At 39.3% G+C, this 25246-nt stretch overlaps 3 protein-coding genes across 5 annotated transcripts in view; all 3 read right to left on the reverse strand.

Moving 5' to 3' along the window:
* The window catches only part of LOC122672831 (amidase 1-like), an 81357-nt gene that overhangs the window by 41458 nt on the left and 14653 nt on the right, over positions 1-25246 (reverse strand). Inside the window, exon 10 of one of the 3 annotated variants that reach the window (XM_043870331.1) lies at positions 11157-11293. The exons of 1 other annotated variant lie outside the window; for it this stretch is intronic. The gene's annotated coding sequence lies outside the window, so the exon portion shown is untranslated. Of the gene's footprint in view, positions 1-11156; positions 11294-18200; positions 18316-25246 lie in introns of those variants that run through there. One more of the 3 variants, XM_043870329.1, reaches the window with a different exon arrangement.
* Positions 1738-7262, reverse strand: LOC122672829 (amidase 1-like). The gene is made up of 9 exons (XM_043870326.1): positions 7111-7262; positions 6816-6968; positions 6077-6201; positions 5809-5934; positions 4241-4423; positions 3987-4134; positions 3660-3828; positions 2232-2366; positions 1738-2118 (listed from the first exon to the last, which is right to left on the reverse strand). Exons 1-9 carry the CDS (start codon positions 7227-7229, stop codon positions 1966-1968), a joined length of 1311 nt encoding a protein of 436 aa, XP_043726261.1. The 5' UTR covers positions 7230-7262; the 3' UTR covers positions 1738-1965.
* LOC122672530 (amidase 1-like) lies at positions 10997-16375 on the reverse strand. Its single transcript, XM_043869992.1, has 9 exons — positions 16257-16375; positions 15953-16105; positions 15221-15345; positions 14964-15089; positions 13413-13595; positions 13159-13306; positions 12840-13008; positions 11407-11541; positions 10997-11293 (listed from the first exon to the last, which is right to left on the reverse strand). The coding sequence occupies exons 1-9, from the start codon at positions 16373-16375 to the stop codon at positions 11141-11143; spliced, it is 1311 nt and encodes a 436-aa protein (XP_043725927.1). The 3' UTR covers positions 10997-11140.

The following is a 25246-nucleotide window of genomic DNA, read 5'->3' on the forward strand; positions in this document are numbered from 1 at the left end:
CCACACTCTCCCACAAGAAACACTCAATAATCCTTTTTGTTTATGGAAGTGACAAAGAATATGTAGTTCCTACTAAGAATGGAGCAGATTACTGGTTAGCCACCAAATGCTGCACAATGCCAAATAATAAATACAGTTGTTTGAGTCTTCATACATACAAAGAACAATACTAAAGCATAGAAACAGGTTTGTCAGCTCGCATGTGATCCCAAGAAGATTTTCTCTTTTCCGTTATGAAATAGTTAGTACTGGTTAATTAATTGGCTAAAACCCTTTTATCATCTAACTTGAGGCACCTTTTCCTTTCCTCAAGTACAAAGCCCCTTTTCGCGCGTATTAAAATCCTCTGCAGTATCGGCGGGGTGGCGGTGCACATCCGGTGGCACAGCAGAGGCCATGTGTGCCACCTGGCCTCTGCTGTGCCGTTGGATGTGCACTGTCGCCCTGCCGGTACTGCAGAGGATCCTGGTCCGTAGGAATTTTAGAAACAGCACCACTGGTGTGAGCAGTTTTTCCTCTTCTTTTCTGTAGGAACCTAAAAGGAGAAGAGAGCAACACTGCATCTTATGGCAAAGGGCTTCCTTGTTCATGAGATAAAGGGACACCGGTACTGTTTCATTGAACCTTCAGGCTAATCCCATCCAATATGTTTTTACATAGATCAAACAGTTAGAGACCAGAGGAGTAGGTAGCATACATTTGGGGAGATTTTCGGTACAATTATTTCAACCAGAGGCCATCTGCCCAGATAAAAATATACAATGCATAATGCACATACTCTTCATTAACCATCATCCAAACCCTCAAAAAAAAGATCTAGTGTTTGTTTAGGTACATCGGTTCCCACATTAGTTAAATCAAGAGTACCATGACCCAAAGACCGCAAGTAAACTTTTCATAAGCTTTAATAGTTAGACCTGCAGTAAGGAACCGTTCTACCTCATTTACAAAGCATTCTGTAGTTTCCATTAAGAATCCTTTTGCAGCATCAGATACCAAAGCCTTGAACTCTTCTCATTTTTGTTTAGGTGTACATTACAAAGTTCACATTCATTTCTGCAATATAATTTAGGAAAAGTATTAATTCTTGGTCGCTCATACAAACAATTTGGTCAGCTTGACCATATTTATGATTCTTACATGGACGTTTCAAAAAAACAAATTTTAATTAGCCTGCAGGTGTTCACAGTAGTAATATTTTTCATATTACAAAGTAAAATGGTACGTTGGATGGTTAAACTATAAACACCATCAGATAAGCTACCTCCCATTTAAAAAAAAAAAAAAAAAAAATCCCATAAGATATTGAAATTTACTGTTTCATGAAAGATCCAACCATACGTGATGTACAAGAATCTCCACATCCTCCACCTATAGAAGCATTCATAAAGAAAAGACCACAGCTAGAATATTGTCAGGAAAGGAGAAAAAAAAAGGAGCAGGTAAACCACAGCTAGAATCTTGTCGTGAAAGGAGAGAAAATAAGGAGCAGGTAAACCATTCAAAAAGAGGCCCAACCGAATTGCTTAAGCTAGATAGGCACAACTGGTATTTGAAGGCAGCCTAGATCCCAAAGTTTCCCAATGTGGAATTTTTCCCAACAATCCCCCTCATGTGTTACCCTTCTATTGGGTTGTAGTACACATGGCATCAGTGGCCCCTCTTTTGGATGAATGTATGCAGATTATCATTACTGGTTGCCCTGGTGGCTCTAATACCATAAAATTTGAGAAAAGAGCAGCAGCAGAACTGATTACATTGCTAGAAACCATAGAATGGTTTAAATAAAAGTTGCAACGAAAAGAAATAGAGACCCAGCCTGAAATAGAAACCTGGTCTAACACAATACTATCCTTCATAAACTAAATCCATACATATCGATACAACAATGAGTTGTCCCTTGTTACTGTATTTCTTCTTACAAATGGACTTGCAGTTTACCTTGAATTGTACAAAGAGACAACTTCAGAAACTCATTCTTTGAGCAATTTCAATCTGTTCCTTCAAAGAACTATCAAGGTTCTCAACAAGATTCAATAAAAAACCATCTGCACCATGCTTGGCCAATAGAGACACTGCCACCGGAAGGTTATCATACATTCCCAGAGGTATATTCACCTGCAATTTAGAAGTAACACATGAAATATCACATCTGTTACAAACATTCTCTAATAACTAGGATGAGATACAATCGTCTTTTGCTGTTAAATGGCAGGGCTAGGGGATACTACCTGGCAAAACCCAGAAACACTAGCGATAGACAGCAAGCTGGATGCTCTAGCACCAAAATTTTCAACTGTAACATCCTCTGTTTGCAACTTCAATGGAGGCCCAGGAACTGTAGGAATAGCAAGTATACCAAATTCCTACAAAACAATTGCAGAAAGGCATAAGTGAATAGAAGTGAGATCATGAGCATCAATTTTACAGCAGCAGGTAGAGTCCAATTTAAACAAAATTCCCCAAGAATTTCATGTACAATCCAGTGAATTAAGCATCAAAATTATATCTCAACTCGAGTAATCAACAGTGCTTCAAACCAGTTAGGACTTCTTTTTTTTTTTGGGGGGGGGGGGGTTGGGTGGTGGTGCTGTTGTGCTCATCACTTGGAGTAAACTGCAGCCTCAAAGAACTTTTCTTTTGTTTGAGAAAATTTCCCTCATTTGCCCTTTGTTAGAATTCTTCTTTCTGACTCTCCTCATAGGATGCGCTTGGTACTCTCTCTGTGTATTTTGTTGTTATCCAAGAAGGGGAAATTTGGTGGTAAAACATCCAAGGTTTAGAAGTTTTTTTTATCAAATATCTAGTTCAGAAAAAGGTCAGTAATTTCCGTTATTTAAATTCCTAAATGAATATATTCGGATAAATTGAGTTCCAAAGATATTTATAAAGAGATTAGTTACATAAGATTTAAATTACACAAAATATCAATTCCAGAAGAATTGATGACGATGCCAGGTTTCTTAGCTGGTTAAAGTCATAGCACCATTTACAGAATGTTGGATAGAATTCCATCTCCATATACCGACTTGTGAACTTATCACCAACCACAAGTCCCTTCCCACCCCCCCTCCACACAAACACACCAAAATATACAAGGTTAAGATAGTAAATTTAGGGAAGGCTATAGCATGATGTGCAGAACATTTACCACGTGGTAGCTTGGGAGGCACCCAAAAACACACGTAGGTAGTCCCCACCTCTGATATTCATTTATCAAATTCAGTCCAAATAATTGTGCCAAATGGCAAGTTAAATTCATCTTCTTTCTTGCATATTTCAGTCTAAAATTCACAATCATATGGGCCATATGATTGACATGGGATCAACGGTTCAATATGAGACCAGTAAAGAGAGGGAACCCTATCCATCTGAAGGTCTTGATTGGCCACATCATCACTCAATTTGGGTCAGATTGAGCCAGCCATCTCCTGCTAAGTTTATAAAGATTTTGTTCCTTTTTTGTGGGAAAATTACACTGCGAAATCAATCAACAGAATCAAAAGCAAAATTTGGTTTAAAAATTGAATAATCACTGTAGACAAACATGACCTATTTAGTTAATTATATAACATATAGACCCAAGGAAAATTTTAAACAAAACATACCAAAGTGATGAGTTAATCAGAAACATTACAAAATCTTGAGAGAGAGAGTACCTCAAGCAGGTCATTAAGAGCAGCACGGAGTTCATTCCTAACCGTATGAAAGTTGTCAATGTTTTCACTTGTTGCCATAAGGGATTCCTGTACTTGTTTTGATATGTACGGACCAAAATCAGGTTTAACTGAACTGATCCATTCTTCATGGTTAATTTTGAACTCATACCTACACTTCAACATGATAATTGCATTATAGACAAATCAATATTTTTTCCTCTGTTTTTTTTTTTGGAGGGGAAGGGGGGGGGGGGGGAGAAAGAAAATGCTATCTTTTACATTGCAAGACATCACAAACAGTATCGCAGTTCTGTTCAGGATACATACCTCAGAAGCATATTCCAGGCTCTTGAAATGGCAACTAATGATGGTATATTAGACTCTAGTTGATCATTGCCTTCACCCATAAAATGCTTCAAACTTGGAACTTTATCCTTAATGTAATCACCAAGGTTTGTATGCCTAATAATTTGACCTAAAATAGAAAGAGGATGAAGTAAACCACTTAATTAAAATCCCATTGAAAAGAATGCAGGCAGAACCATTGTAAAGGACTGCATGCCACACAATCAAGAACTTACCTCCAAACAACTTTTCAATAGACTTAAGAAGAACCTGGGTCACACGATCACTGGGAATGCTCAGAAGTTGGAAACAATCATCCGGAACAATAACGTGACTTGGTTGTACCGTCTCCACATTAGGCAATTGCTGTAGAACACGCCCTACTCGATTCAAGATCACAGGATCCCTTGCAAACCATCCTAGATGACGAATGTGTCAACAAATAGAATTGCAGGAAAAAGGTCCCAAGAAAACTAATAAACCACTAAACTACAACACACACTCTATGCTACAAGCAGACTTCATCCAAGTTTAACATCAAACTGGAAGTATAGTACGATTAGTGAAACAAGCCAAATATTTTTCCTACCTTGTTTAAAGGGTATATATTCATTACACAGCACCATAGAGAGCACCATAGAGAGAATTCCTCTATATGCTCCACTCTTTTGAGTACCATGGAGTGTCTCCTTTGGGCAGGCCCAATGTTGAATTAGGCATATGTCAAGTTTCGGCCCCCATCTGCACTATATAACCTATCATGATAGGAGATCTACTCTTGCATTCTGAGTGGTAGACTTAAGTTGCCCAAAGTTGAATTTTCAACCAATTTTTTATGCTTCACATCTCCACATGGGAAAAAGGATTTCATTGAAACTTGCCAGACTGATTGATGACGAACTGGACAACACATCTATAAATTCTGATCCCAAAAATAGCTGCAACACGGTAGATATTAGGCCCGTCGAGAGAAGCATCTCTGGATGGGCAATACAGTAAAACCACGCCTTAATATGAGGGATCAGTCAGGCTATTAACCATGAAAAAAGAAAAAGCATTTTAGCTTCTTAGGTGTGCCATTGGTTTTTCTTTTGTATCCCAAACATTCACTCTATAGCCAAGACAGCAAACTTGATCTCACAGAACGGGCATCCCAGCAGTTCCATTTTGGCTCTCAAACTACTCGGAACTTGACTTATGAAATGTTGCTATTTAGTTCTACTCTATAGATCTAATAATAACAGAAAAGATTCTGCAAATATCATACTGCCATACTATGAGGGGAGGGCAATTTACAACCAGACACCAGTGTCGAAGTTGCAATTCATAGGTGCCTCAGTTGCACATTGTACTTTCATACTTTAAGTTGAATAACCTCTTCTTCTTCTTTGATAAATTTAAGTTATATAACTTTTGGTGGTATGGTATCACTGGGTACAGAACTTTGTGAATGAATAATATAAGCAGAAGTATGTTTTCCGTGACATAAAAATCTAGTAGAATACATAGTACTCAAAGATCAATCAAAACTTTTTAGCATTGAGCCTGGAAATTTTTTTTCATGGAATGAGGAATACAGGATTTGAATAACTGAACAAAAATTAGTTGGGTCAAGGCTTGGTTGAGTTGTGGTGAGAATTTAAGTCCAGAACAGGTGGGGAACCTCATGCCTCATGGCCTCAAAGTTGCATAGTAAATATTGTTAAATAACATAAGGATTAGACAAACCTTAGCCATGCTTCAAAATACTGTGAAGGATTTTCTTTAAAATAAAAAATATAGAATATGCGTACTAGCAACTCACCAACTGTATCAAAGCTCTGTGCCAAAGGAATAACACCACTAGTAGGAACAATTGCATGTGAAGGCCGAAACCCATAAATTCCACAGAATGCTGCAGGGGCTCTTACACTTCCTCCAGTGTCAGTTCCTGCGAGGAAAATGCCAATAGCCAACAGAAATATTTGCATGAGTCCCTTCACAACACCTAATAATGAAAATTTCAAAAAAAAAAAAAAAAAAAAACAAAACAAAAGACACCGATATCTCAGAGGGAGTGAAAAGTCTCACACCTAAGGAGAAATCTACAAGCTTCGCTGCCACTACTACAGCAGATCCACTTGAAGATCCTCCAGGTATCCGATCTGGTGCACATGGATTAACAGGTGTTCCATAGTATGTGTTTTCTCCAAATAGACTGCCATCAAATACTTAAAAACGTCATAAAAAGTTATGAAATATTTGACATAAAAATTCAAACAGCTCTAAATTACACCATTTAGTTATCCCCAACATAGCATTAAGTACAGTTCCTAGTAATATGATAGCTGAAAGTCATAGTGAAGGATGCTGACAATTTATTTACTGTAAAGAACCAAACAGCCAAATCAACTTGTAAAAACAATTAGCATATTTTGGGGGCTAAGATCCATTCATTATGATTGCTAATAGCCTCAGCATGACTTGGGTGTAGTCCATTGAAATAGACAGTAGAACATGCATATCATAAATGAAATAATTGATGAGTCAAGTACTTGTAATCTATATTACAGATCGTACAGCATAATATTATGATACCCCCCCCCCCCCAAAAAAAAAAAAAAAAGAATAGCTCAAAGTCATGCCCATATATAAGTTGTTTCTGACAGATGCACTGGGGGTAATTGGAGGATATGGCAAGTTGATACCTTATCCATGACAAGACAAACTAAGGGTGGAAGTGGAACCATATGAACCAAAAATTCATCTCAAGAAGTGTAAGAAAATAAAATGGAACATCAAATTCTCTTTTCCTGAGATTCTAAAACCAACCTGAAGGCCATTTCATCCATGACAGTTTTTCCAATAGATGTGGCACCAGCATTCAAGATAGCTAAAACAGCGGGAGCCGTTGAAACAGCAGGCAAGTGGGTCCTGGCCCAATCCGGATTACCATTTCCAGTCACGTGTCCTTCAACATCAAATCTGTTTCCATTAACCCAAAATTTCAGAAGCAGCACAAATTGAAAATGTAACAAACAACAAGGAAGAAAAGTAACAGAATTAAAATTGGAGAACAAAAACGAAATTAATCAAAAAGAGGTAAAAGCAGGGAGAGAAGGGTGACATGTCTTTGAAGGCGAAAGTAAGGTCTTTCAGTGGGAGTTGTTGAGTAGAAGCAGTCGATGGAGGACATAGTACGAATTTCTCCGTGAAAGCTCCGAAATCCGACTCTACCGCCGCCATCTCAAGTACGCAATTCAAATCTCTGTCAAGACGAATTAGGCTTACAGTGTACAGAATTCAGATACCTTCTTGGAGCCTTTCTTCATTTGGCCTACTGGTTCTCTCAGTTTTTATAACTGATTTCCAGAGTGAAGACACGAAAGGATTTGAGGAAAACGCGCCCAAGTACCAACTTCCATCTGGCTATTGTATTATCCCATCGTGGAAAATCGAAATTTAAAACGACCATTTTGGTCTCTTGCTCGGGTGACGGATGAGAGGATGGAAATTCGATCCATCCTGTGTCAGGTCCGGAAGAAAACACAAATCATGAGAGGATGAAGATGTCATCATCCTTCACTGTTGCTTCTATACGCTCAGTCACCATCTCTTTCACTACTTGGCTTATATGCTAACCTCATGACTCATGTGGTGCCGTAGCTCATGACTCATGACTCATGATCCATGCATCTGACATGCTTTCTTCTCCAATCCTAAATCCTAATCCAATTCAATTGTATTAAATAAAATACAAAATTTTCTCCTTGTTCGTATGCATGTCCTTAATCAGAAATATCAATTATTAGTAACATTTGGGCACATCTCACCACTACTTGAGTATCACAAGATCAAAAAATATACATAGGACCGAATTTTATGCGTGGCCATGTACGTACATAATTGTGTCTTTCAACCATTGAATGCAGGATTAGGACAGAAGTGTAATAAAACACCCCCTTCTCTCCCTCAACCAACATTGAAGGCATGACCATGTACCTACACGACCATACATAACCATGTTTTACTCTCCATACCAACAAAACACAATAATCCTAACAATTGATATGATACGTAGAAACAGCTTATCAGCCCACAGGTGATCCCAAGAAGATTTGCTCTTTGCAGTCATAAAATAGTTACTACTGGTTAATTAATGAGACTGTCTAAATGATACTTCTGTAGGTGTGTGTAGAACTTGTAAAAAAAACCCCTGTAACCGATTGATGCGTATCTTATTCTCAAAACTCTTCAAGTCAGAGGTAAAAAAGATTTTAGAAATAATTTAAAAGTGATTTATCATGATGTCATTATTAAAAGTTAGCATTGTCTTTGCACATTTTTCAAGTACAAATGAAATGACAGGATTTTACCCTCATTGAAGAAAAAAAGTGTAAAAAAAAAGGGCGTACACAATGCATGAGGCTCCTGCCACTGCAAGGCCTGGGGAAGGTCATAATGTACGCAATCTTACCCCTGCTTTCGCAGAGAAGCTGTTTCTAGACTCGAACCCGTGACCACTTGGTACACCGGTACTGTTTCATCTAACCTTTGACTATGGATGTCAAACTATACCCAGGTTAAATCCCATACAAGGTGTTTATACACAGATCAAAATGTTTGAGATCTGAAGAGTAGGCAGTATACATTTGGGGAGATTTTGGGTACAGTTGTTTCAACCAGAGGCCCTCTGCACAGGTAAAATTTTACAATGCATAATTCACATACTCTTCATTCACCATCACCCAAATCCTCATAAAAAAATGATCTAGGGTTTTGTTCATGTACAGTTTTTGACCTTATATCTAACTGTTGCTGTAATGAATGTCTTATTAGATCTATATTAGCACAAATGGTAAAGTCCATATTTCACCCTTACCTTCTGATAGTTCATTTTCACCTTCATCTCCAAGTGGGAATCTTACTACCAAGTCAATTGCAGGATTCTTTGATCGCGAGCTGTGGATTCTGTTGAAAATAGGTAACAGGTTTTTAAATGTGAAAATTTCTTTGGAAGTTGAAAATCCATCCTAAATTTAAGCAGTTTCTTTGGAAAGCAACACATGGCAGCTCGGACATCCAACGGTCTGAGCTCAACATAACACACCGTTGGATGTCCGAGCTACCACGTGTCGGCATCTCCACCTAGCACTGTCGCACTGCCGAGCTTTAGGGAATTGAAGAGGATAATTTTCCCTTTTGTGGATGTTGATGATAAATGTGTTTTCAGTAAAACTGAATCTGTGACAGACTAGCACATTTTCCTTTCATGTCGGTTCTCTAAGCTTGTTTGGTTTGCAGCCTTTTAAGTGTGAGGACTGAAGCCTTTTGGGCTACATCCCTCTTGCACTTGTTTCTTTCCTTTCCATCATATCACATCAGATAGAGTAAATTTTTTCCCTGCGAAAATGGTTTCTGTGGGGGGAGTGTGGCACCTGCACCCAGGCACATGGGGGCGAAATGACCACCCTGTCCTCCATGAAATGGGAACGTCTCTGTTGATGCCTGTGCACGCTCTGCCATTGGCCTCTGTGCGCATACAGGGGCCACACTCTCCCACAGGAAACACTCAATAATCTTTTTTGTTTATGGAAATGACAAAGGATATGTAGTTCCTACTAAGAATGGAGCAGATTACTGGTTAGCCACCAAATGCTGCACAATGCCAAATAATAAATACAGTTGTTTGAGTCTTCATACATACAAAGAACAATACTAAAGCATAGAAACAGGTTTGCCAGCTCGCATGTGATCGCAAGAAGATTTTCTCTTATCCGTTATAAAATAGTTAGTACTGGTTAATTAATTGGCTAAAACACTTTTATCATCTAACCTGAGGTACCTTTGCCTTTCCTCAACTACAAAGCACCTTTTCACGCAGTAGGAATTCTAAAAAGAGCATCACTGGTGTGAGCAGTTTTTCCTCTTCTTTTCTGTTCATTAAAGACTTCAGTTAGAACAAAACTAAAGGTCAGGAGAATTAGACAGCTCCCAACTAGCAAATTAGGTTGAATTTCAGCCTTGGGTTGGAAATCAACCCCCCCGCCCCTTCAAAAAAAAAAGAACCTAAATGGAGAAGAGAGCAACACTGCATCTTATGGCAAAGGGCTTCCTTATTCATGAGACAAAGGGACACCGGTACTGCTTCATTGAACCTTCAGGCTAATCCATCCAATATGCTTTTACATAAATCAAACAGTTAAAGAACAGAGAAGTAGGTAGCATACATTTGGGAAGATTTTGGGTACAATCATATCAACCAGAGGCCATCTGCCCGGATAAAAATATACAATGCATGATGCACATACTCTTCATTAACCATCATCCAAACCCTCCTAAAAAAGATATAGTGTTTGTTTATGTACATCGGCTCCCACATTAGTTACATCAAGAGTACCATGACCCAAAGACCACAAGTATACTTTTTCATAAGCTTTAATAGTTAGACCTGCAGTAAGGAATGGTTCTACCTCATTTACAAAGCGTTCTGTAGTTTCCATTAAGAATCCTTTTGCAGCATCAGATACCAAAGCCTTGAACTCTTCTCGTTTTTGTTTAGGTGTACATTACAAATTTCACATTCATTTCTGCAATATAATTTAGGAAAAGTATTAATTCTTGGCTCGCTCATACAAACAATTTGGTCAGCTTGACCATATTTATGATTCTTACATGGACGGTTCAAAAAAATAATTTTTAATTAGCCTGCAAGTGTTCACAGTAGTAATATTTTTCATATTACAAAGTAAAATGGTACGTTGGATGGTTAAACTATAAACACCATCAGATAAGCTACCTCCCATTTAAAAAAAAAATATTCCCATAAGATATTGAAATTTACTGTTTCATGAAAGATCCAACCATATGTGATGTACAAGAATCTCCACATCCTCCACCTATAAAAGCATTCATAAAGAAAAGACCACAGCTAGAATCTTGTCATGAAAGGAGAGAAAAAAAGGAGCAGGTAAACCACAGCTAGAATCTTGTCGTGAAAGGAGAGAAAATAAGAAATAGAAACCTGGTCTAACACAATACTATCCTTCATAAACTAAATCCATACATATTGATACAACAATGAGTTGTCCCTTGTTACTGTATTTCATCTTACAAATGGGCTTGCAGTTTACCTTAAATTGTACAAAGAGACAACTTCAGAAACTCATTCTTTGAGCAATTTCAATCTGTTCCTTCAAAGAACCATCAAGGTTCTCAACAAGATTCAATAAAAAACCATCTGCACCATGCTTGGCCAATAGAGACACTGCCACCGGAAGGTTGTCATACATTCCCAGAGGTATATTCACCTGCAATTTAGAAGTAACACATGAAATATCACATCTGTTACAAACTTTCTCTAATAACTAGGATGAGATACAATCGTCTTTTGCTGTTAAATGGCAGGGCTAGGTGATACTACCTGGCAAAACCCAGAAACACTAGCGATAGACAGCAAGCTGAATGCTCTAGCACTAAAATTTTCAACTGTAACATCCTCTGTTTGCAACTTCAATGGAGGCCCATGAACTGTAGGCATAGCAAGTATACCAAATTCCTACAAAACAATTGCAGAAAGGCATAAGTGAACAGAAGTGAGATCATGAGCATCAATTTTACTGCAGCAGGTAGAGTCCAATTTAAACAAAATTCCCCAAGAATTTCAAGTACAATCCAGTGAATTAAGTATCAAAATTATATCTCAACTCGAGTAATCAACAGTGCTTCAAACCAGTTAGGTTTTTTTTTTTTTTTTTTGGGGGTGGGTGGGTGGTGGTGCTGTTGTGCTCATCACTTGGAGAAAACTGCAGCCTCAAAGAACTTTTCTTTTCTTTGAGAAATTTTCCCTCATTTGCCCTTTGTTAGAATTCTTGTTTTTGACTTTCCTCATAAGATGTGTTTGGTACTCTCTCTGTATTTTGTTGTTGTCTTTGTTGTTACCCAAGAAGGGGAAATTTGGTGGTAAAACATCCAAGGTTTAGACGTTTTTTATCAAATAGCTAGTTCAGAAAAAGGTCAGTAATTTCCGTTATTTAAATTCCTAAATGAATATATTCGGATAAATTGAATTCCAAAGATATTTATAAAGAGATTAGTTACTTAAGATTTAAATTACACAAAATATCAATTCCAGAAGAATTGATGACGATGCCAGGTTTCTTAGCTGGTTAAAGTCATAGCACCATTTACAGAACGTTGGGTTGAATTCCATCTCCATATACTGACTTGTGAACTTATCACCAACCACAAGTCCCATCCCACCCCCCCTCCACACACACACCAAAATATAAAAATATGTTAAATAGTAAATTTAGGGAAGGCTTTAGCATGATGTGCAGCACATTTACCACGTGGTAGCTTAGGAGGCACCCAGAAAACACAAGTAGGTAGTCCCCACCTCTGATTCATTTATCAAATTCAGTCCAAATGATTGTGCCAAATGGCAAGGTAAATTCATCTTCTTTCTTGCATATTTCAATCTAAAATTCAAAGTCATATGGGCCATATGATTGACATGGGATCGACGGTTCAATATGAGATCACTAAAGAGGGGGAACCCTATCCATCTGAAGGTCTTGATTGGCCACATCATCACTCAATGTGGCTCAGATTGAGCCAGCCATCTCCTGCTAAGCTTATAAAGATTTTGTTCCTTTTTTGTGGAAAAATTACACTGAGAAATCAATCAACAGAATCAAAAGCAAATTTTAGTTTAAAGATTGAATAATCAGTGTAGACAAACATGACCTATTTAGTTAATTATATAACATATAGACCCATGGAAAATTTATTAATTAAACAAAACAATAACAAAGTGATGAGTTAATCAGAAACATTACAAAATTTTGAGAGTACCTCAAGCAGGTCATTAAGAGCAGCACGGAGTTCATTCCTAACCGTATGAAAGTTGTCAATATTTTCGCTGGTTGCCATAAGGGATTCCTGTACTTGTTTTGATATGTACGGACCAAAATCAGGTTTAACTGAACTGATCCATTCTTCATGGTTAGTTTTGAACTCATACCTACACATCAACATGATAATTGCATTATAGAGAAATCAATATTTTTTCCTCTTTTTTTTTTTTTGGAGGGGGGGTGGGGGGGAAGAAAATGCTATCTTTTACATTGCAAGACATCACAAACAGTATCGCAGTTCTGTTCAGGATACATACCTCAGAAGCATACTCCAGGCTCTTGAAATGGCAACTAATGATGGTATATTAGACTCTAGTTGATCATTGCCTTCACCCATAAATTGCTTCAAACTTGGAACTTTATCCTTAATGTAATCACCAAGGTTTGTATGCCTAATAATTTGACCTAAAATAGAAAGAGGATGAAGTAAACCACTTAATTAAAATCCCATTGAAAAGAATGCAGGCAGAACCATTGTCAAGGACTGCATGCCACACGATCAAGAATTTACCTCCAAACAACTTTTCAATAGACTTAAGAAGAACCTGGGTCACACGATCACTGGGAATGCTCAGAAGTCGGAAACAATCATCTGCAACAATAACGTGACTTGGTTGTACCATCTCCACATTAGGCAATTGCTGTAGAACACGCCCTACTTGATTCAAGATCACAGGATCCCTTGCAAACCATCCTAGATGACGAATGTGTCAACAAATAGAATTGCAGGAAAAAGGTCCCAAGATAACTAATAAACCACTAAACTACAACACACTCTCTCTGCTACAAGCAGACTTCATCCAAGTTTAACATCAAACTGCAAGTATAGTACGATTAGTGAAACAAGCCAAATATTTTTCCTACCTTGTTTAAAGGGTATATATTCATTACACAGCACCATAGAGAGCACTCCTCTATATGCTCCACTCTTTTTGAGTCACATGGAGCGTCTCCTTTGGGCAGGCCCAATGTTGAATTAGGCATATGTCAAGTTTCGGCCCCCATCTGCACTCTATGACCTATCATGATAGGACATCTACTCTTGTATTCTCAGTGGTAGACTTAAGTTGCCCAAAGTTGAATTTTCAACCAATTTTTTATGCTTCACATCTCCACATGGGAAAAAGGATTTCATTGAAACTTGCCAGACTGATTGATGACGAACTGGACAACACATCTATAAATTTGATCCCAAAAATAGCTGCAACATGGTAGATATTAGGCCCGTCGAGAGAAGCTTCTCTGGACGGGCAATACAGTAAAACCATGCCTTAATATGAGGGATCAGTCAGGCTATTAACCATGAAAAAAGAAAAAGCATTTTAGCTTCTTGGGTGTGCCATTGGTTTTTCTTTTGTATCCCAAACATTAACTCTATAGCCAAGACAGCAAACTCGATCTCTCAGAACGTGCATCCCAGCAGTTCCATTTTGGCTCTCAAACTGCTTGGAACTTGACTTATGAAATGTCGCTATTTAGTTCTACTCTATACATCTAATAATAACAGAAAAGATTCTGCAAATAGCATACTGACATACTATGAGGGGAGGGCAATTTACAACCAGACACCAGTGTCAAAGTTGCAACTCATAGGTGTCTCAGTTGCACATTGTACTTTCGCACGTAAGTTGTATAACCTCTTCTTCTTCTTTGATAAATTTAAGTTATATAATTTTTGGTGGTATGGTATCACTGGGTACAGAACTTTGTGAATGAATATAAGCAGAAGTATGTTTTCCGTGACATAAAAATCTAGTAGAATGCATAGTACTCAAAGATCAATCAAAACTTTTTAGCATTGAGCCTGGAAATTTTTTGTCATGGAATGATGAATACAGGATTTGAATAACTGAACAAAACTAGTTGGGTCAAGGCTTGGTTGAGTTGTGGTGAGAATTTAAGTCCAGAACAGGTGGGGAACCTCATGCCTCATGGCCTCAAAGTTACATAGTAAATATTGTTAAATAACATAAGGATTAGACAAAGCTAAGCCATGCTTCAAAATACTGTGAAGGATTTTCTTTAAAATAAAAAATATAGAATATGCGTACTAGCAACTTACCAACTGTATCAAAGCTCTGTGCCAGAGGAATAACACCACTAGTAGGAACAATTGCATGTGAAGGCCGAAACCCATAAATTCCACAGAATGCTGCAGGGGCTCTTACACTTCCCCCAGTGTCAGTTCCTGCTAGGAAAATGCCAATAGCCAACAGAAGTGTTTGCATGAGTCCCTTCACAACACCTAATAATGAAAATGTCAGAAAAAAAAAAAGAAAAAAGACACCGATATCTGAGAGGGAGTGAAAAGTCTCACACCTAAGGAGAAATCTACAAGCTTCGCTGCCACTACTACAGCAGATCCACTTGAAGATCCTCCAGGTATCCGATCTGGTGCACATGGATTAACGGGTGTTCCATAGTATGTGTTTTCTCCAAATAGACTGCCATCAAATACTTAGGAACGTCATAAAAAGGTATGAAATATTTGACATAAAAACTCAAACAGCTCTAAATTACACCATTAAGGTATCCCCAACATAACATTAAGTACAGTTCCTAGTCATATGATAGCTGAAAATCATAGTGAAGGATGCTGACAATTTATTTACTGTAAAGAACCAAACAGCCAAATCAACTTGTAAAACAACAAATTAGCATATTTTGGGGGCAAGGATCCATTCATTATGACTGCTAATAGCGTCAGCATGACTTGGGTGTAGTCCATTGAAATAGACAGTAGAACATGCATATCATAAATGAAATAAGTGACGAGTCAAGTACTTGTAATCTATATTACAGATCGTACAGCATAATTATGAAACCCAAAAATAAAAATAAAAAAATGAATAGCTTAAAGTCATGCTCATATAAGTTGTTTCTGACAGATGCACTGGGGGTAATTGGAGGATATGGCAAGTTGATACCTTATCCATGATAAGACAAACTAAGGGTGGAAGTGGAACCATATGAACCAAAAATTCATCTCAGGAAGTGTAAGAAAATAAAATGGAACATCAAATTCTCTTTTCCAGAGATTCTTAAACCAACCTGAAGGCCATTTCAGCCATGACAGTTTTTCCAATAGATGTGGCACCAGCATTCAAGATAGCTAAAACAGCGGGAGCCGTTGAAACAGCAGGCAAGTGGGTCCTGGCCCAATCCGGATTACCATTTCCAGTCACGTATCCTTCAACATCAAATCTGTTTCCATTAACCCAAAATTTCAGAAGCAGTTCACAAATTGAAAATATAACAAACAACAAGGAAGAAAAGTAACAGAAAAAGTTCTTAAAATTGGAGAACAAAAACGAAATTAATCAAAAAGAAGTAAAAGCAGGGAGAGAAGAGTGACATGTCTTTGAAGGCGAAAGTGAGGTCTTTCAGTGGGAGTTGTTGAGTAGTAGCAGTCGATGGAGGACATAGTACGAATTTCTCCGTGAAAGCTCCGAAGTCCGACTCTACCGCCGCCATCTCAAGTACGCAATTCAAAACTCTGTCAAGACGAATTGGGCTTACAGACTACAGAATTCAGATACTTTGGTGGAGCCTTTCTTCATTTGGGCCACTGGTTCTCTCAGTTTTTATCACTGTTTTCCGGAGTGAAGATGCGAAAGAATTGGAGAGAAACGCGCCAAGTACCAACTACCATCTGGATATTGGATCATGCCATCGTGGAAAATCGAAACCAAAAAGACTATTTTGACCTCATGCTCGCGTGACGGACGAGAGGATGGGAACTCCGACCCATGATCCATCCTGTGTCCGGCCCGGAAGAAAACACAAGCCATGAGAGGATGAAGATGTCATCCTTCTCCTTCACTACTTGGCTTATATGCTAACCTCATGACTCATGTGTCATGGCTCATGACTCATGACTCATGACTGATGATCCATGCATCTGACATGCTTTTTTCTTCAATCCTAATCCAATTTAATTGAATAAAATAAAATAAAAAATCTCCCATTTGTTTGTATGCATGTCCTTAATTAGGCCCGAGTTTTTATGTACGGCCATGTACATATACAGTCGTGTCTTTCAACCATGGAATCAAAAATAGATATTTAGGCCCGAGTTTTTATGTACGGCTATGTACATATACAGTCGTGTCTTTCAACCGTTGAATGCAGGGTAAGGATAGAAATTTAATAACACACCCCTTCGCTCCCCCATCCAACAGTTGAAGGCATGACCGTGTACCTACACGACCATACATAACCATGTTTTACTCTCCATACCAACAAAACACAATAATTCTAACATCTGATATTATACATAGAAACAGTTCATCAGCCCACAAGTGATCCCAAGAAGATTTGCTCTTGTCATAAAATAGTTACTACTAGTTAATTAATGGGACTGTCTAAATGACACTTCTATAGGTGTATTTAGAACTTGTAACTGATTGACGCTTATCTTATTCTCAAAACTCTTCAAATCAGGGGTAAAAAAGATTTTAAAAATAATTTAAAAGTGATTTATCATCATATCATTATTAAAAGTTATCATTGTCTTTACACATTTTTCAAGTACAAATGAAATGACAAGATTTACCCTCATTGAAGAAAAAAAGTTAAAAAAAAAAGGCGTACACAATGCATGAGGCTCCTACCACGACGGGGCTTGGGGAGGGTCATAATGTACACAGCCTTACCCCTGCTTTCGCAGAGAGGCTGTTTCCAGACTTGAACCTGTGACTCCTCGGTACATCGGTGGTGTTTCATCAAACCTTTGACTACGGATGTCAAACTATACCCAGGTTAATTCCCATGCAAGGTGTGTTTACACAGATCAAAATGTTTGAGACCTGAAGAGTAGGCAGAAATACATTTGGGGAGATTTTGGGTACAATTGCTTCAACCAGAGGCCCTCTGCACAGGTAAACTTTTGCAATGCATAATGCACAGACTCTTCATTCACCATCACCCAAATCCTCATTAAAAAAGATCTAGGGTTTTGTTCATGTACATCAATTCCCTCACTAGTTACATCAATAGTATCAAGACCCAAAGACAGAAAGTAACCTTTTCGTAAGCTTCAATAGTTAGACCTGCAACGAGGAACAGTTCTGCCTCATTTACAAAGGGTCCTGTTCAGGTGTACATTTAATTCATTTCTGCAATATAATGTAGGAAAAGTATTAATTCCTGGCTTGCCCATACAAATAATTTGGTCACCATAAACCATATTTGTGATTCTTACATGGACCTTTGCAGGTGTTCACAATAGTAATATTTTGCATATTTCAAAATAAAATGGTACATTGGATGGTTAAATAATAAAAACCATCAGAAAGCTGCTTAAATCAAATTTATGTTTAGAACAAATTCCCATAAAATATTGAAACTTAATGTTTCATGAAAGATTCAACTGCGCCAAGTATGTGATGCACAAGAATCTCCAAATCCTCCACCTATAAAAGCAATTGAATAGAGTTAGCCATTTCCAACTGCATTACAGTAAACAGCCTAAAAAGGGAGTCTCTAGTTTTGATGTTGAAATAGGGTGCTTACCCGATTGGGGTAAGCAGTCCTAGTTGGATTAGGATTAGTCCTACTAGTCCTAGCTGATTAGGATTAGTCCTAGTCATGTTAGGAGTAGTACTAGTCAGATTAAGTTCTTTTCTTTTCTTTTCTTTTTATTGTTTTACCCTCAGCCGAGTCCTATTCTGGCATTCCTAGTTGTATTAGGAATTCCTAGTAGGACTAGGACTGAGGTGTTATTATTCCTATTTGTACTTTGATCAGATTTATTTTAAGTCAATATAAATAAAGGGGCTTGGGTGATCGATTCAATCACTCAAGCATTCGATTCTAAGGGTCATTAACATGGTATCGAGCCAATTCGATCTAAAGAGCAGCTTTCTCAGTTTTTTGGTTTTTATATTTCACTTTCCCCTCCCCACGATTTCTAGTTTTCTCTTCTCCACCACTCTCGGCTCCTCTCTCTCATTCAGGGCAGCAACTATGAGGTGATCTGATGAAGATTTAGATGCTGCCCTCAATCCTACCTCATTGAAGACTGAAGATTATTGGTATGACCTAATTCTGCCGGCGGATCTCCTCCATTCTTGAAGATCAAGTTCTTCCTACACTTGAAGATTGATCTTTTCTTTTCTTTTTTGGAGATTATTTTCTGCTATTATTGGTGCATACCTTCCCTATTTGAAGACTGCATAATTGGATCAAGTATAATTCAGATCCAGACCTGCGGATTCTCCAAACACAGGTTTTTTACCTAATTTCTGATCAAATTAGGGTTTCTTATTGGCTCATCAGAAAGAGCTATTTTTTGGAGGACTTCTTCCCCACTACTAGAGGATCACTCGATCTATCTTTCAGCCTATTCAGACAGTTGAAATTGCTGCCACTTCAAAACCCATACTTTAGATCTGATTCAGTTTTTTGAAGATTCATTTTTTTTCAATTTTGTGGATCGGTTTCTACCTAAACTATGGGTGATTCAGAGACAACTACTGCTACTTCTGGAGGGGATGGTCAGACTAGGAATGACTTCCTTCTCTATGCTATTGCCATCAAGCTTGATGGTACGAATTATTTAATCTGGGCCAGATCACTATCCTTGACTGTGGCTGGTAGGGGATTCATTGGCCATCTCATTGGCACCACCAAACAACCAGCTGAAGAAGGTGATGCCCGTACTGATGCAATGGTAATGTCCTTTGTTCTGAACTCTATGACCACTGACCTCTCTAGTCAATATCTTCTCCTTGACACTGCTACACAAATATGGACAGCTGTCAAGGGCACTTATGGTCGTTCAGGTAGTGGTGCTCAGGTTTATGAAATCAGGAAGACACTCCAAACCACTACTCAGAAGGAGATGACTGTCACCAAATACTATGCTGCCCTTGAGTGCTTATGACAGCAATTGGATCACTATACTCGATTTCAGCCTACTACTACTACTGATATTACTGCCTACCACACCTATGTAGACCAATTCCGTGTCTATGAATTTCTGGCTGGCCTCAATGATGACTATGACCCTATTCGGGTACAAGTCCTTGGACGGGTTCCTTTCCCCACTTTAGAGGAGACTTTTTCTTATGTTCATAGTGAAGAGACACGAAGGGCTGCCATGATGATTACTCCTAAAGTTGAGAGATCAGCCTTACAGACTACTGGTCCCACTCCTGTGGCTTGTTCTGATAGTGTTGCTGCTTCCACTACTACTACCAAAGAGCCCGTTAAGTGTGAGCATTGTCACAAACCATATCATACTAAGGCTCAGTGTTGGAAATTACATGGGAAGCCAGCTGATTTTGAGGCCAAACGTGGTCGTGCTAAGTCTAAAAACAAAGCCAAACATACTGAAAGTGTAGCTCCAACTCCCACTACTGACATTGTAATGTAGTCCTAGGTAGGACAAGTCCCACTAGGAACCAGGGGAATAGGGTAAGTAATAGGATTGGCCGAATGGGACAGATTTGGCTAATTAGGTCAAAATTTAGGGTTAGGGTTAGGGTTTCGAGCTAGAGTTTTATTTGGTAAAGATGTGCATGTTTTTAGGAGTCTATTGGTGTAGGTTTGGATGGATTTGGATAAGGTTGGAAATCTAGGGTTTCAGGTTAGAGGCCTTGTGAAAAATGGACTGTTTGTGAGATCTAGGGTTTAGGGGCGGATTTTAGGAAAGGGGCTTATAGGGTTTTAATATGCAGGTTTAGGGGATCCTAATGATGTAAAGAAGTTAGGGTTTGGATAGGTTTCCAAATTCTGCTGTGGGGGGCAGAATTGAGTTGCAGGTTTAGGGTTTAATGGAGTGGGGGAATGGAGGGGTTAGAGTGAATACTAAAGGCTAGGGTTAAGGTCGAGTGTGGGAAGTGATGTAGGGAATGAGGGCTGGAAGTATGGTTTAAGGGTGAAGGTTAAATCTGGAACTATAAGGGAGTCCTAGTTGAGGAAGGAGTTGTAGGTTTAATGGAGTTTATGGTTTGATGGAAGGAGGGGGTGTGGATTAGATCTAAGGGAAGGTAAAGGAAGGTTAGGAGGAAGAGGGGAAATAATAAAAACAGTAAATTAACTTACTGAATTGCAGGTTCTTCAATGGCAGCTCGGAGAAACTTGATTGAAGAAGGACCTCCCGATCTACAAGATGCAAGGAGTCGCCGGAGTCCACCAGCCCTAACCCTTGATATGACTCACAAGGGGTCTTGATATGACACACAAGACAATCTCTAAAGAGAGAAGCAGCAGCAATGGTAACAAGCATAAAGCTAATTTTTATTAATCAAATTCGTATTCAATGCTGGCCTCCCTTACAAACTTATATAGAAGACTCAAAAATAAACTTAGACACTAAAAGGGAATGGCCTAACCTTATTCCTCACCTATTAGGCAACTTAAACTGACTAGGAAACTCAAATAGACTCAAAATAGAGTCCTAATGACTTAAAACAACTTAAACTACTTAAAATAAAGAAGATTCCCTAGTAGCCAATAGGATATAAGAACCTCTTAGCCAATAGGATCACTTCACTTAAATTAGACCAATTGAACCAATTGGATGCAACCAATTTAAACCGGTTCAATTAAAAACACAAAATAAAAACTAAGTATTGGGCTAATCCCGTATGCAACCTATATACCCCTATTTCAGGCCCACTAAAGTGGCCTAATACATAGAAAACCCTTGGGAACAAAGGCTCAACATATATATATCCCAACCCTACACTTATTCCCAATGAAACAAGCCCTATTTGATGATGAATCTGCATCACATTGGTTTTTCCCAGGAAGAACTCCAGGCCTTGCGTCGTATGTTGAACACGTCAACTGCCTCTACTACGTCTGCTACCAATTCAGGTTCCTTCTTTGCCCGTTGTAGACACTGAATTTTGTCACCCCCCGGCGATGATGACAACAAGACACAGACAGACATCGATATCTTTCTCAAGAAGGACTCTTATCCCTACATATAAACCAAATCACCCTAACATCCCTAAAATGACTTATAAGACCCTTTTATCAAATGCTGAAGGAGGTACTGCTCACCCTCCCCCACCACGGCGGTCCCGCTAACCAAATCACCCTAACATTTCCTGAAGAATCAAAAGGGAGCCAAAAACCCAAAAAATAAGGAAAAATGGCACTGCGCTCCCACGGCGCCGTGGACTCTTCCCACGGCGCCGTGGACGCCTTCCCATGGCACCGTGGGGATGTGTACCGGATTTCCACGGTGCCATGAGGGGGTGTGACATCAGCCTGCTGACGTCACCCACGGCGTCGTGGAGGACTTATCTAGCCAGGAGAGAGAGGGGACCCCTCCCTATAAATAGGAGGGTCTCCCCCCCTCATTTCTCAAGCATTTTTCGGGTAAGGAGACCCTCCAGTGCTTGTTTTGCCCCCCTTTTCACCCTCTTTTCCTCTGTCTTTCCCTCTTGAGTATGTGAGTGAGTAGAGTTCTTCGACTTGGGTAGATCCTTCGATTACCCATCCAAGCATAGAGCGATTCTACTCTTGGGTATTGTTATCCCGTCAGTGTACGGATAACGAAAAACCCCATTCACAGCCGTTATTCTATCTGTATATAGATAACGAGAATCTCTTTTATAGCCGTTACTCTGCCCGAAGTCTGAGTGACAAAACTCATCTCGCATAGCCTCATTCTGTCCGACAAGAGAGAGAGAAGCCGATCGTCCTTCTCCACCTAAGCCGTGGGACATCACATATTTCGCCCTCGGTGTGCGCTTTCATTTATTTCTTGCATTTCTAGACAGGTATCTGTCTCTTTCCCTTTCATTATTTTTGGCATAATGTAGACAATTAAAGCAACTCGTTTAGTGTACATAATAAATGATTTTCTCTTCCTTTGTCAAGATTAGTGCCTTACATGTTAGTATAAGATATATTATCAAGGGAGAATATTCAAAAACCAGCATCTAGTAGAAAGATCGATTTATCCGGGCTAGGTGGGTGCCTAACACCTTCCCACCCTCGTAACCTAACTACTTACCTTGAATCTCTGACCAGACCATATGGAATCAAGTAGCCCTTTCCGCTAACCCCGGATGGGGCTACACCCATTGGGTCCTAGGCCCTAATCCTAGGTGGCGACTCCATTTCTTTATAAAGCAGGATCCCAATCCCCATGATGATATATCGGAATGATACGCTGTTATTCATCGAAGCCAATCTTTGTCGCCATAAGGCTGAGGAACCCCCGTCCCGAGGACCACGGTACTTACACCCATACAGGTATTTCTTTTGCTGGTCATTGTGCATCAGTAGTATCCACTCCATGGATCATAGACTCCGGTGCTACTGATCACATGATAGGTTCTTCTAGCCTTTTTAATACATATTCTCCTGCCTCTGGAAGGGATAAAGTCTAAATTACTGATGGGTCCCTCTCCTCCATCTCAGGGAAAGGATTCATTGGTTGTTCTCCTTCCCTTACACTGTCATCTGTGTTGCATATTCCCAAATTTACAACTAACCTTCTTTCCATTAGCAGTATCACTAAATCCCTGAATTGTAAAGTGATCTTTTTTCCCACTCACTGTGTTTTTCAGGAACTGGACCAGGGAAGACGATTGGATCGGGTAAAGTGCATGGCGGATTGTACCTGCTTGATGGCGATCCTACTCAGGCTTTACCTTCGGCATCCTTCTCTTCTGATTTACATAAATGGCACTCTAGACTAGGCCATCCCCCCTTAGGTACTTTATCAAATTTATTTCCAGCATTAGTTAAAGACTGTAATAAGGAAGAATTTTTTTGTGAGCCTTGTGTCTTGGCTAAACAGACACATTCAACTTATCCTATTTCTAATAAAAGATCCTCTTCCTTATTTCATATTGTTCATACTGATGTGTGGGGGCCTAGTAGAAAAACTTCCCTGACTGGCCATCGGTGGTATGTCACTTTCATTGACTGCTATTTTAGGTTCACTTGGGTATACCTTATGCACACAAAAAGTGTAGTTTTTTTATGTTTTCAACACTTTCATCAAATGATTAAGACCCAGTTTAATGCCACTCTTCAAATTTTGAGGAGTGACAATGGGAAAGAGTATCTGGAAGGTCAATTCCAAAAATACCTTGTTGCACATGGAATCCTCCATCAGACCAGCTGTGTCGACACTCCAGCCCAAAATGGTATGGCTGAGAGAAAAAACCACCACCTCTTGGAGGTGGCTAGGGCCCTTATGTTTGGAGGTGGCTAGGGCCCTTATGTTTGCTCGCAATGTCCCTTCCCTTTATTGGGGGGATGTTGTCCTTACTGCAGCCTATTTAATTAATAGGCTGCCCAGTCTGGTTCTTCTTTCAAAAGCCCCTATTGAGCTATTACTTGGCTCTTTTTCCTTTATAGTCCCACCTAAGGTGTTTGGCTGTGTTTGTTATGCTAGGGATACAAGGTCCCCTGGTAAACTTGACCCACGTAGCCTCCGCTGTATTTTCTTGGGTTACTCTGCTACCCAGAAGGGGTACAAATGTTACTACCCTCCATCTCGTAGGACTTTTGTCAGCATGGATGTTGTCTTTCATGAAAATGTTTCATATTATGTGTCCCCACCTCTTCAAGGGGAGAGTGTTAGTGAAGATGTGCTGACTATTGACTCTCCACCTCCACTTCAGTCTGTTTACCATGAGTCTGAACCAGTTCGGCCTGCCCCTAGTACTCCCCCTGAGTCAAGGGGAGAGGTTCCTATACAGGGGGAGCCCATTTCTAATCAGGGGGAGCAATCTACCCCGGTCCAGACTCCTATCCAGAGGACTATTAGTGAATTTCAGAGGAGGATTGATGCCAGTAATGTGAAGACCTATGCAAGAAAACATAAGCAGGTTCAATCAACTGTTACTCCAGTACCCATCCAATTGCCGAACCTGGATCCAGAACCTGCCTCTCCACCTGGTAATGATCCTGACTTACCTATTGCTCTTCGCAAAGGTGTCAGAACTTGCACTCAGCATCCTATATCTCACGTTGTTTCTTATGATTCCCTTTCCCCATCCTTTCGTGCTTTTGTTTCCTCTCTTTCTTCTGTTCATATTCCTAACAATTGGCAGGAAGCTTTATCAGACGGAAAGTGGAAGGCAGCTATGATGGAAGAAATGGACGCCTTGAAGAAAAATAACACATGGGAGATTGTGGTTCTTCCACCTGGGAAGAAAACCGTTGGATGTAAATGAATGTTTGTGGTGAAACAGAAGGAGGATGGCACTATAGATAGGTATAAGGCACGACTCGTGGCCAAGGGGTTCACTCAGACATACGACATTGATTACCAGGAAACTTTTGCACCTATTGCAAAGTTAAATACTATTCGTATGTTATTATCTTGTGCAGTCAACCTTGGATGGGATTTGCAACAGTTAGATG

Source organism: Telopea speciosissima, chromosome 8 (genome assembly GCF_018873765.1).
Source record: "Telopea speciosissima isolate NSW1024214 ecotype Mountain lineage chromosome 8, Tspe_v1, whole genome shotgun sequence".
Taxonomy (NCBI): domain Eukaryota; kingdom Viridiplantae; phylum Streptophyta; class Magnoliopsida; order Proteales; family Proteaceae; genus Telopea; species Telopea speciosissima.